This window comes from Lepidochelys olivacea, assembly GCF_965140295.1.
Source record: "Lepidochelys olivacea isolate rLepOli2 genome assembly, chromosome: 7".
Classification (NCBI taxonomy): domain Eukaryota; kingdom Metazoa; phylum Chordata; order Testudines; family Cheloniidae; genus Lepidochelys; species Lepidochelys olivacea.
The window spans coordinates 76427626-76440686 of NC_140417.1; the positions used below are offsets into that span (position 1 = coordinate 76427626).

General features: G+C 38.5%; 1 protein-coding gene across 1 annotated transcript in view; it reads right to left on the reverse strand.

Annotated features, from left to right (window-relative positions):
• Nucleotides 1–13061, reverse strand: part of FAM13C (family with sequence similarity 13 member C) — a 205485-nt gene that overhangs the window by 25965 nt on the left and 166459 nt on the right. Inside the window, exons 13-15 of the mRNA XM_084633927.1 lie at nt 6805–7015; nt 4843–4981; nt 1225–1306 (exon numbers count right to left, since the gene is read on the reverse strand). Of these exons, the coding sequence (XP_084490053.1) occupies nt 1225–1306; nt 4843–4981; nt 6805–7015 (432 nt within the window). The remainder of the gene's footprint in view (nt 1–1224; nt 1307–4842; nt 4982–6804; nt 7016–13061) is intronic.

Below are 13061 nucleotides of genomic sequence, written 5' to 3' on the forward strand. Positions count from 1 at the left end.
CACCTCTTTCTGCCTTACTTTTCCTGATTCTAAAATAGCACCAATGAGTCTTACTTTCTTTGTAAAAGAACCCAATACAAAAAAAAAAACTCACACAAGCATTTAAATTTACTATTGCGAGTACTCCCACTGAAATCAATGGCACTTCTCATGGTAGTAAAGTTAAGCATGTGTTCAACTGTTTGCCGGATCAGGGTCTTTAAGGTGTATGAAAATTTACGTATGAGAATTGGGTTTTATCATTTTGAAAGATAATCAATTCAAAGTGGCAATTTACAGGAGATTACGCGTGTAGGTTTGGCCATTTTACAGCTATTTTGCTTTTCTTTAGTTAAAAAAAGGTTTATTTTAAAAACGTCTTGTGACAATGCAGACTAATCACTTGATATTTAAGAGAGGGATTTTCAAATGAGTTCAGAGAGAGTTTGGTGCCCACCTCTCACTCACTGTCAATGGGAGTTGAGTTTCTAGACCCTTTAACCACTTATCAAAATCCCACCCTACAGTACTGAAGTGTAATACTATGATTCACTTAATGGTGAAAATGGATCTAACACAAAAATGATTCTTTTATTACTTAAAAATAGCTTGTGTTTTATTTTATTTTTTTTAAATCAATAGTGGCTACATTTTCCCCTTGGTTACGCATATGTTGCTCACCAGGGAGCATGGTCAATGGAGCCACGTACAGGCTGTCAAGGGAAAAATCTGACCTTTGGTATTAAATCTCATTTCAGGCAAGAGGCTATTTTTATGCCCAAATAATATGTGCTTTAAAATGGAGTTCTGTAATTTAAATTCAACAAACCCCCTTTACCACTGCAATGTGAAATGTATCAGTATAACAAACCCATTAACTTGGCAATTATGTACAGTATGCTAATGATGCTGAAACAACAATCAGACAAACATTGAGGCTAATATTTAAAATTGTATCTCTGTTTGCAAGAATGTTGATAGTTACAAAGAAGCTCTCTCTTTTTCAGCTCTATTGAATAGGGTTGAACTGACTCTCCCCAAGCATGGCTGGGAGAGATTGGCGCTGCATATGCCATTTCATCTTTCTTTTTGTCATTAGGGAGCCTTAGTGAAATAGAAGTAGGGGGCAAAGAGCAGAAAACAAATACTAAAATGCTCCTACTGCATTAGCACAGCTTTACAAAGTTTCCAGTATTATGAAATTCCCCACTGTGCAATAAAATGGAACTATACGCTATTATGTACCTTTGAGCTGTTTACGACCTTTAGCCAAGTCATTCATCCATTTCAGGACTTCAGGATTGGAAGTTTTGTCACCATGTGAAGGCTGCACATAAGAGAACAGAAAAGAACTGATGATGGGACTGTTCCTTTTCCTGTATTCTCTATGGACTGATCCTGCAAAGAGAGTCAATGCACAGTGCATAAGGTTCAGCATGTGCGTGAGTCTTTGCAGATTCAGGCCTATGTTTGTAAAAATCAAACTTCTGCTCCATGGAGCAGGAATTCTGACGATACTCCCAATATACTTATCCAATAAAGAAATAGCTTCTTTAAAATACAAAATATTTCAGAACATAGATTCCATGTGAATCATAGTGAAGGATGAGATATATTTCTTTCCCTTATACAAAAAAGAATAGGCATCTACCTAATCCTTCTACACCCCCTCCCCCAATAGGGTGGTCATTGTCAACATTTCTATTCAAGGATCCCCTCCCAGGACCTCATTGTTATTTATCAGGATCTATTCAGGACCCTCTCCCATTTAACAGTATGAGAAGGGCAGGGTGGTCACAACAGCCTGAGACCAGTTTGTGACCGGATACCTTAGGTCAAAAAAGTATTCCCTAGCGGAACCCGGAAGATCTCCCCCATTCACAGCCACACTCTTCCAAACTGAAGGAGACTGCATGGGATTCACTTTGGTGTCTATCCAGGTGTGAGGAACTGTGACAAGGTGCCTTATAGTGACAGCCTATATATGAGCCACATCAGGTTACCGTGGTCCATGTAGATGGTGATTCTTCCACACATCATATGGCCAGAAATACTTATGATCCCAAATCACTGCTAAGCATTATATTACATACACTGTCCATTTGACATGTTTGGCTCAATTATGCTATTAATCTGTCATGTTTATTATCTTCTTGGATTGGGGCTCGATAATGCAAAGTGCTGAGCATTTTGCCCCTGGTCTTACACACATGCTAAACTGTATGTGAGAGTAGTCTCATTGACTTCAGTGAGATTACTTACATGCTTAAAGTTTAGCATGTGCAGGATTTGCAGGATGGCAGTCCAAATGCTCAACACTTTTCCGGATGGAGCCCTTACTGCAGTCCTTAAGACCAGGGTGCCTAAAATCTTTGAAAAGTAATATTTTATGCATTTCAGCTCAAATTTTTCACCCAATTTAATTGAAAAACCTGTAAAATGTGATTTAAATCTGTGCAAACACTGCTACCAAGATAATCTTCCTCTCCTACTCCAGCCATGTCTTCTTCTCCTTGAGTCTCTACTGGCTTCCTTTCCACTTCCCTCCTGTATGTAGTTCAAGCTTTTCTCCACTGTCAAAGCAAAAGACTGCTCCTGACTACAGCCTTTCACTGCCTTCATCTCCTCCCTCTTTTGATTCCTGTCAGCATTTACTGTACAGTGGTAGTTGCACAGAATCAAAACAGAAACTTTTTTAAAAGACTGAACACCCACAGTAATTTAAACATATTGTGTAGGAGAGAACGGCTTTGGGAGGGGGTTAAGCAGGGGAGAGGAGGGGGGGATGCTGTGAGCCTTCCCGCCTGCCTAGTTCATCTGCCACATGCCTGTTTTTAAAAAAGTCATATAGTGACTTAACTGCTTCCCTTGCTGTATGTGGCAGTGAGACTAGTGATTCATCCACTCTCCTTCCACCTGACCGAGTCTTAAGGTCACACACTCACTGCTCCCCTCTCTGTATCTAGTACTATTAATTCATTCACTGTACCCAGTGGGACTGCTTACATATCCCAGGTCTTTGTGAGGTCACTAGATGGACACCCCTCTGTATCCTGAAGGACTGCTTACTTACTCAAGCCTCTATGAGGTCAGTGATGTGATCACCACCATACCCTTCAGGATTGATCCTGATGATTTATATGACAGAAATATTATCTATGTGATTGCCCTGTGCTTTCTTCATCAACTCTCCTGAAGGTCAGAAGAGGATTATTAATTTAGCTGTGGTAATATTAAGAGTACTACACTTGACACTCGCTTCTGCTTCCCAGATCAATGGTTTCCCCCAACCCTATTCAAGTATCTATACAAAAAGGGATGGATGAAAATCTTTTCATTTTTATTACTTCAGGGTTGCCCCGGTGTTTATTTGGGTTTACCAACTAGTAAGTACAAGTGTTATTCAAATCCCAATGTTGGCCATCTAGCTATACACACACACTTGGCAGAAGGATCTTCAAATACCTTTTAAAATGACTGCAGCAATACAGGGCCTAAAAAATCATAATTCTCTGAATAGATATAGACCACAATGAAAGTTGTTCATGCCCACTACCTTTCATTGACTATCACTTATACCAGCCCCATGACATACAAAATGGGGAAGTAAACCCCACTCAGCTCCCTGACTTCCCCTTTTTAGACAAAATTCCAGGGAAATCTCCAGTTTGAGGGAGTGGAGTCTGTTGATCCTGTGCCTCTCTCTGTAAACTACACAGAGGTGTAGCCCTGAAAAAGGTTGCTGAATAATGACCAGTGATGAAGATGATGAATCCCAAGGTCCGGACGTGGGGTCAAGGCTGTGGCATAATATTCTGATTATTTAAATTTATTTTACAACATCTATCTCTACCTAGCTATAAGAAGCTCAATATGGAAAGGGATAAATATGTCTGTTTTTTATGTTCCATGGCTGCCACCAAAATCTCATAGATGCAGCAAAGTTCTTCTGCTTTAAAGAGTGCTATCTTCCACCATTTGAGCTGAAGGAGAATCTCTAGAAGATGTCAGTAATATTAGGGCTTATATTCTCTTTACTGACCAATCATTAGAGAGCAATATAATGTCAAACAGAGAAGGAGGTCTGATTCCAACAAAGTAAGGTTGGAAGGTGCTTATTATTTTTACACACTATAGCAGTAGCTGTAATATACCATAGTAGCAAAGGAGCACCATGGCCTCCAAGGAAACTGTTTTCCCTTTCAGACACCAGCGGAATTCTCTGACAGATGATGGGATACTACCAATGCCACAACTTGTGTATGGGGAAACTGCACAAGAGGATGAAACCTCACAGACCTCCACTCACACCACACAATATCCTATACCCTAGAGATGAATGACTCCTTAGCTTTTGCTTTAGCCAGAGTCAATACTTGGGGCTCTCTCTACCATATATTGTACATCTCAGGACAGGGATACCACTTAGCCACACACCAGAGCCTTCATTTTTTATTTGACAAATGACTTCTAAAGAATGTTATTGTTTTGTTGATTTTTTCAAAAGATAACTCAGTCTGCATGAATGAGAAAATCTACATAGCAGAACACAGTTGCCAAGCAAATAATTTTATCTACAATGCAAGTAAGAAGCTATTTATAAGTATCAGAACTTTCCTTTGTCTTACAGATTTTCAGGATATTTTAAAGTAGTTAAATGTTACCATCACCCATCCTGATTGATGGATACTCCCCAATGAAAGTAACTCAAAACAGAGCTTCACAATTTTAGCCTGTAATCACTCAGATATCGTTTTTTCCCCTATTATTTTGCAAGAAGCAATTCTTCCTACACCTTTAAGGACGATATCCGTAATACATGGAGCATTCACCCCATCTTATTTTCTCCAATTATTTTCTTACCCGATATTTTTTTTCTTCTTCAAACTTTTCTTCAAACTTCCTGATTTTTCTCTTCAGACTTTGAAGATGTTTGGTAAGTTGCATTACTGTCTGCGGTTCTTTGCAGTCCTCACAGTTACACCTGGAAGAACTTCTTGGCCTGCAAAAGTAGAAGTAATAAAGTCTCTGTTAATGCAAACAACACTTCTGAACTCCTCCCATGAAATCAGAACTATAGTCACACAGAACCATCTCTAGTCTAAATCACATGTAAATTGTGTTAGAACTCCAGATGTTTCTCCTATAGGTAGGCACAAGGAGAAATGGTTAGGCTTTATGAAGTAAATATATGAAATATCTGTTTTTCTTTGAAGGTGGCATAGTGTTTCGTGGGCAGCACCCACCTTTCCTACCTTACTTTGATCATTAAGTGTGGGATTCTGAAAAGGTCTCAGCATTGGCCTAACTTCTGAAAATCGTTTTGAAAATCCCACCCTAACAGGCCAGATTTTGATACCTTTGTTCACACTTAATAATAGCACCTACTCCATGAGTAGTCCCACTGACTTCAATTAAATTCTTTGTGGAGTAAGGTGTGATGCGATGTGAATAAGGGGAACAGAAAATGGCACTTCTTTTATATGAAGTGCATTTAGGGCCAATTTCAGGAAGATACTAATTCCCGAATCAGACCCTAGGGCAGCCTATCATGATTTCTGTAGATTAGAATTAATTACTGGCACCAACTGGTGAAAATGTAGTACTGAAAATCAAAGCTTGTCACAACTCCAATCCACAGGAAATATTAATATTTCAAAATTTATTTTTGTTCCAAATCAGAACAAACATTTTTTTAAAAAATTTCCCATAGAACAAAAATTCAGAAAAAAAGTTGAGTAAATTGAAATATTTCATTTCAATAAAATTAAAATGTTACATTCCAATTTTGACTTTTTTCTTATTTTATATTGCATTATAATTTATAATATAATGAAAGAAATTCAAAACAAAATTAATTTTCAAAATACAAAAATCCTTATAATTATTCTTTTAAATTTTAAACAGAATTTTGTCAAAATCAACATGTTCTCACAAAATGTTTAGATTTTGGGAAAATGGCATTTTCTGGCAGGAAAATATTGTGTCAGAAAGTTTTCAATCAGCTCCACTGAAAATGATTCAGACTAATTTCCATGCACCAAAAAAATGGGTTTGATGAACAAAAATGTTATTTTTTTAAAGTTTGTTTTATTTCAAGTTAAAATATTTGTACATTTTAATTTTGGACTTTAAAACATAGACGTGTTCATTTAAGAGTTAGTCACCATAAGTTGCCAAGAACTTGGAAAAAGCACTAACTATTTCATTATTATAGTGCCTTCTATTCTACAGGAATTTAGCATTGCAATGGAGAGTTTATCCTTACTGGCAATAGGCTTAAACATTTTGTAGGATATTTCATGTGAGACGTTTTAGATTTGTGAATAAATAGGCTTGATTATTTCTATTTGCCTAAACTTTATTTTTAAGATTTAAAGAAAACAGAGTTCCAGAATGAAATTAATTCTAAGAATTTCCGAAAAGGACTTACAAGGACTATTCAGATGTTTTGTGACATTGCCTTCCATTTCCAATGAATGACTCATGCAGTAATTCCATTGCAGTTGAACTTTTCTAAATTAGACCTTTAATAACCTTTTTTACCCTGTATTCACTTTTCAGACTGATTATGAACTAACCTTTAAAAATGTCATTACTAAACTATAATTAACTGAGATTGCAGCTAATGTTGTACTTCGTTCATATTGGAAAATGTTAGGTCATATTTATGGTATTTCAAATTAATCATGCCAAATTATATTATATTATGAAACATCCCTGTTTAGAGCAAATGACATGACCATATATGAGAAATATGAAGAGTCAAATGTTCTAGACTGTACAAACATAATAAAAAATAAAGTTAAAAATGTATTTTCTTACATCATGAAAGGCTGAGCACTTGGTGGGGAAGGGGCCGATTCTGTGTCTAAATTAAATCTCTGGCTTTGACTAAAGATTGAGCAGCGTGGTGACAGAAGGGGATTATCTCCATCAGTAATATGATATAGTAGTCTACTGGTCCCTAAGGAGCGATGATCTTCTGGGCCGTTGTCTGCATCACTCTGCCAGTCTCTATGGGCTGGTACAGGCTCTATAACGACAAGATCAAATCAATATGGGACTGAAGGTCTCTCACAAAACACCCTAATTCGTTAGCTATAGAGGTAAATAAGAATCTATGTGAACAAATGTGTTCATAGAAGCAAAGTGTGCTGCTTGAAAACTTTTCAGTTGATACAATGAATAATATATGGTATAGCAATGCAGCATATACTGGTAGAACATGGTACCAAATCAGAGCATAACAAAGGATACATAGGTTACAACGACTGGTGTAACACCGTACTCTGAGGTCCACAGTGGAATATAGATAGGTGTCTGTGTGTGTAAAAATAAACCATAAGGTTTTGTTAAAAGAAAGATAGTAAATTTCTCAGAATAAAAGCATTGTCTCTGTTTTTATAGATCAGTTTTCGCTGAAATGCACTCTTTGCAAAAGAATATGAAGATAGATGTAAAACAAGACTCATTCCCTAATTTAGGGCTCAGTCCTTTGCTCAGGAGGAGAATAGGACACATCTGTAGAAGTAACACATTTTAGGACCCTATCATGCAGCATATTGAGTGCTACTAGCCTGGTGACCCATATCCTGTAGAATTCTGCTCTTAATTCTCAGGGTAAAATGCCACTCAGCAGAAAATTACTAACCCATCATATATTACTAACCCATTCAGATCAATGCATATGAACAGAAGGTTGAAACTGATTGGGTAAACAGTAAAATGTAAGTGCTGCACTCTGTCTGTTGCCTTGGGGTGTTAGGTATATGACATTATGCTAGCAATGTCCCCAGGCATTAATGGGCGCATAGGCTCCTAAGGAGCGGATTGTGCCTAGTGTATAAGAGAGGGAATGCAAAAGGAGCATTTTCAACAGTGAGCTTAATTAACCATTGGAACAACTTGCACCAAGGACGTGGTGGATCCTCCATCACTTGAAGTCTTTAAATCAAGACTGGATGTGTTTCTAAAAGATATTCTGTAGCTCAAACACAAGATCCAGCTTGATGTAGGGAACACTAGGTGAAATTCTGCAGCCTCTGTTAAGCAGGAGGTCAGACTAGATGATCATAATGGTCCCTTCTGGTCTTAAATCTATCTGTCTATGAACCTCACCTCCCTCCTTTTGCTCATTGGCAACAAGACTTGCATGGTACTGTACTATCCATATCCTGCCCTGACTCTCCATTGAAAGGGTGAGAATCCCGGTTCCCTCTTCCTCAACCTTACACAAAATAGGCCAGAATTTCATCCTTAAGTAGGTCTTTTTTTTTCCTGTGGGGAGTGCTTTTATGAGGATTCTGCTTCATGATGGAGAAATCCTGTACCAATCTACAAAGCCCTGTTGAAAATATATGTACAAACAAGTTACAAAAGCCAGAATAGAATTCTCAATGCCAAAAGAGAGTTTTCTCTCAGCTACATGGGTAGAGATTTTCATCTATATTAACAGTTAATGTATTATAGTGTAACTAGGCAAAGTTGATTTTATTATTTTCCCTCTAAAATTGTATCTATATGTAAAAATGGAGTCTGCAATTATTTTTATATTTAATGTAGGTTCATACCATGAATTAGTTGTGTATCATACATACATTACAAGGGATTCCTTATAGCATATATTTCTCGGATATTTCAGCAGGAGAAATTGAACATTAATTTGCTCCCAGATCTGCAAGGAGATGCCAGTTAAGCAGCAGATCTGAAAATGTTCCTTCACCTTTGCTTTTAATTAAAAATGAAATTTTAATCAATGATGTTACAAAAATTCAGAAGACATACCTCTACCTCCTATTAATTTAGAGCACTACGTTGTGGATTTCCCCGTGGTGGAGGGTAGGACTTGCAGAGATAAAAAGGCCATTTCCCTTAAGATTTTGATGGAACTGTTATACTGTATTTTAATTAATATCTGCACAATAGATAATGAAGCTCTCTGAGCTTGTTTAGCAGTGGGAAAATAGTGGCTCCAAGCAGCCTCCCTCCTTGAAAGCAGAAAATTGGGCACCTTCAAAATAAATATTATTTTATCAGACATAGTCCAATTGTTTCTATGTTACAGGCAACACAATACCAAATGTTCCTAAATTGTGTAATTATGGGTCAGCACAGGTCATGCACAGTCTCTGCATGGCTTTTATATCTTTTGATAAATTTGTTCATACTGGTTCCTCTTTCCATGGGAATTATTTAAGGGGATGAGAGTACAAATGGGGAGAAAATGTTTTTTCTGTCCTGCAAAATATTTCAAGATTTCAAAATTGTTCTCAGTCCATACTGGGATGAAACTGAGACCTTGCAAAAAAACTGCTGCACAGAGAGAAAGGAAATAGCCAATACCCCAGTGCTTATGGCACCCTTCTGGGATGTGGAAGACAGAAGACCCGGGTTCAAGTCCCTGCTCTACCTGATTCATGGCCCAGGATGGAATTTCTGGTCAAATGAGAGCATGAGAGAGAGACCAAGCCCCACCTCAGAATAGCCAATAGCGAAGTGACTAGGGCACTCCCTCATCTCAGGTGTTTGCCCTAACCACCAGGCTTATTGGCTGTGCTGGGGTGGGTCTCTCTCCGTCTTTCCTCTTGGAGCTGTTGGGGCATTCTCCTGGGATGTGGGAGTGCCATAGCCACTGGGCTATTAGAATATCAGGGTTGGAAGGGACCTCAGGAGGTCATCTAGTCCAACCCCTGCTCAAAGCAGGACCTAATCCCCAACTAACTCATCCCAGCCACGGTTTTGTCAAGCCTAACCTTAAAAACCTCTAAGGAAGGAGATTCCACCACCTCCCTCGGTAACCCATTCCAGTGCTTCACCACCCTCCTAGTAAAAAAGTTTTTCCTAATATCCAACCTAAACCTACCCCACTGCAATTTGAGACCATTACTCCTTGTTCTATCATCTGCTACCGCTGTGAACAGTCTAGATCCATCCTCTTTGGAACCCCCTTTCAGGTAGTTGAAAGCAACTATCAAATCCCCCCTCATTCTTCTTTTCCACAGACTAAACAATCCCAGTTCCCTCAGCCTCTCCTCATAATTCATGTGTTCCAGTCTCCTAATCATTTTTGTTGCCCTCCGCTGGACTCTTTCCAATTTTTCCACAACCTTCTTGTAATGTGGGGCCCAAAACTGGACACAGTACTCCAGATGAGGCCTCACCAATGCCGAATAGAGGGAAAGGATCACGTCCCTCGATCTGCTGGCAATGCTCCTACTTATACAATTGCCTATTCTGGGGTCGGTCTCTCTCTCTCTCTCTCTCTCTTTTGTTTGACCAGAAATTCCATCCTGGACAGAGAAACCTTCCCAAGGAAACTTATCAAAGCCAAGATATTTCTGCGAAAAGTTTCAGTTTCGACTAATTGGCACTTTCTGATGACAATCTATTTCACTGAAAAATTTCCTGACCAGCACTAGTTGTGACAAATAAGGCCAATGTATCTTGTTTGCAATTCTATCCAATAACTTTTGGCTTAATAATTTCTACTTCATTGGTCAAATTCTCCTCTCCAGCACACTAGTAGCTCCTCAGGCTCAGTGGAGTGGGAGAACTGGCTATATTGTTTAATTTGTCTTCACAGGGAAGATGTTGCTGCTTATTGTTGGCCTGGCCAGATAGCTGCACACACAGGTGCTGGAACTAGGGGTGCCGTGGGTGTTGCAGCCCCCCCTGACTTAAAGTGGTTTCATTATATACAGGGTTTACAGTTTGGTTCAATGGCTCTCAGCACCCCCACTACAAAAATTGTTCCAGCATTCCTGGCTGAACGGGCAACCGTAATTCTAATTATTTAGCACAACACTTTGCAACCATTATAACATGCTTCTACCATGCTTTTAATGTCATATAGTGTCTGAATAAGTAATGTGGTAAACTGTAAACAGATACTCTATTCACTGTATCGATTAATATTCCAAACAGAACTATTTATATTGCTCCTAAAAATGAAAACAAGTAAAATAAAAATGCAAAATAAAATATTACAAATGCATTTCATTATGTTAAAAATGACAAAATACTCTATTCCAGAGTTACAAAACATCACTTGTTAGCTAACAGTGTAAGCACTATAGAATCCTTTTAAAGTAGCTCAATATAAATGACCATTTTACATTTTGTGAACCCATCAAATATAGTGTAAGTTGGTGATTTATAATGAAATGTAAATGTAAATGAAATTAAAAGTTTACACTTTCTTCTATAACTTTCATGGTTATCAACTGACAAAAAACAGATTATAAGACATATATTTTGCAGAATTTATCAAGTATCCAAATCCTTCCTTCAGTGAAATATGCAGAAAGGAATTTTGAAGAAATGTAGGCCATTGTCCCTGCCTAAGTTGGTGACTTGCACAAACAATTCACATGTGAAATAAACAGAGATTAATGAATGCTACATAGCAAAGGTAAACAACATTATCTTCTGGCAGTGAATTCTTTCATTGGTTTAGAAGACATAATACAGTTACAGTACATGAATCTAACCTACATTTTTTTTCTCAAAAACAATACTGTGCTGTCCTCTGGATTGAACTGTATTAACTTCTTTCAAATTTCACATAATTTTCCAGCTTTGAGAAACATAAGGAATCATTGTGGGGAGGGGTGGAAATAGCTTCTGCTACTGACCATCTATTAGCATAATTAAAAGGAAGTACTCTTGTCAAGGTTCCTTCCTCACTCTGAACTCTAGGGTACAGATGTGGAGACCTGCATGAAAGACCCCCCTAAGCTTATTCTTACCAGCTTAGGCTGAAAACTTCCCCAAGGTACAAACTTTGCCTTGTCCTCGAACCCTATGCTGCCACCACCAAGCATGTTAAACAAAGAACAGGGAAAGAGCCCACTTGGAGACGTCTTCCCCCAAAATATCCCCCCAAGCCCTACACCCCCTTTCCTGGGGAAGGCTTGATAAAAATCCTCACCAATTTGTTCAGGTGAACACAGACCCAAACCCTTGGATCTTAAGAACAATGAAAAATCAATCAGGTTCTTAAAAGAAGAATTTTAATTAAAGAAAAGGTAAAAGAATCAGCTCTGTAAAATCAGGATGGTAAATACCTTACAGGGTAATCAGATTCAAAACACAGAGATTCCTCTAGGCAAAACCTTAAGTTACAAAAAGACACAAAACCAGGAATATACATTCCATCCAGCACAGCTATTTTACCAGCCATTAAAACAAAAGGAAATCTAAACGCATTTCTAGCTAGATTACTTACTAACTAACAGTTGTAAGGCTGCATTCCTGATCTGTTCCTGGCAAAAGCATCACACAGACAGACAGACCCTTTGTTTCCCCTCCCCTCTCCAGCTTTGAAAGTATCTTGTCTCCTCATTGGTCATTTTGGTCAGGTGCCAGTGAGGTTATCTTAGCTTCTTAACCCTTTACAGGTGAAAGCGTTCTGACTCTGGCCAGGAGGGATTTTATAGCACTGTATACAGAAAGGTGGTTACTCTTCCCTTTATTTTTATGACACATCTTATTCTGAAACCATATTAAGTACCGGGTTTTGCACTGTCAAACAAAAATGGCAGTGTTAACATTTTGGCAGGTCCGTGAATACCACAAGGGCAGCAGAAAGATTTCCATATTTTGCACTCTGATTTTGGGGCTCTTGGTGGAGGCTGTTCACAAATCTGTACTTCTGCCAAATACAAGGTGTGATGAAGTGGGAATTTTTTGTAATATTTTATGAGTCCCGAGCGGGTCTTAGTTTTCCCTATATGTTGCATTGTTGCCCAGTGGAGGGGCAGGGAGGCGGGGGCGGGGGGGAAGAAGACTGACTGTTCTCAGGGCAGGCTAAGGCCATGTCTACACTTTGCTGTAGCTCACGAAAGCTTATGCTCTAATAAATTGGTTAGTCTCTAAGGTGCCACAAGTACTCCTTTACTTTCACTTATGACGGCAAAATTTATGTTGCTCAGGGGTGTGAAATAACACAACTCTGAGTGACATAAGTTTCAACGGCATAAGTGGAAGTGTGCACAGCACTATGAGGTCAGACAGAGATAGACAAAGTTTGAACAATGGGGTTCATTACAGCTTGGCTGGGCATAAGGCAACCACAGCAC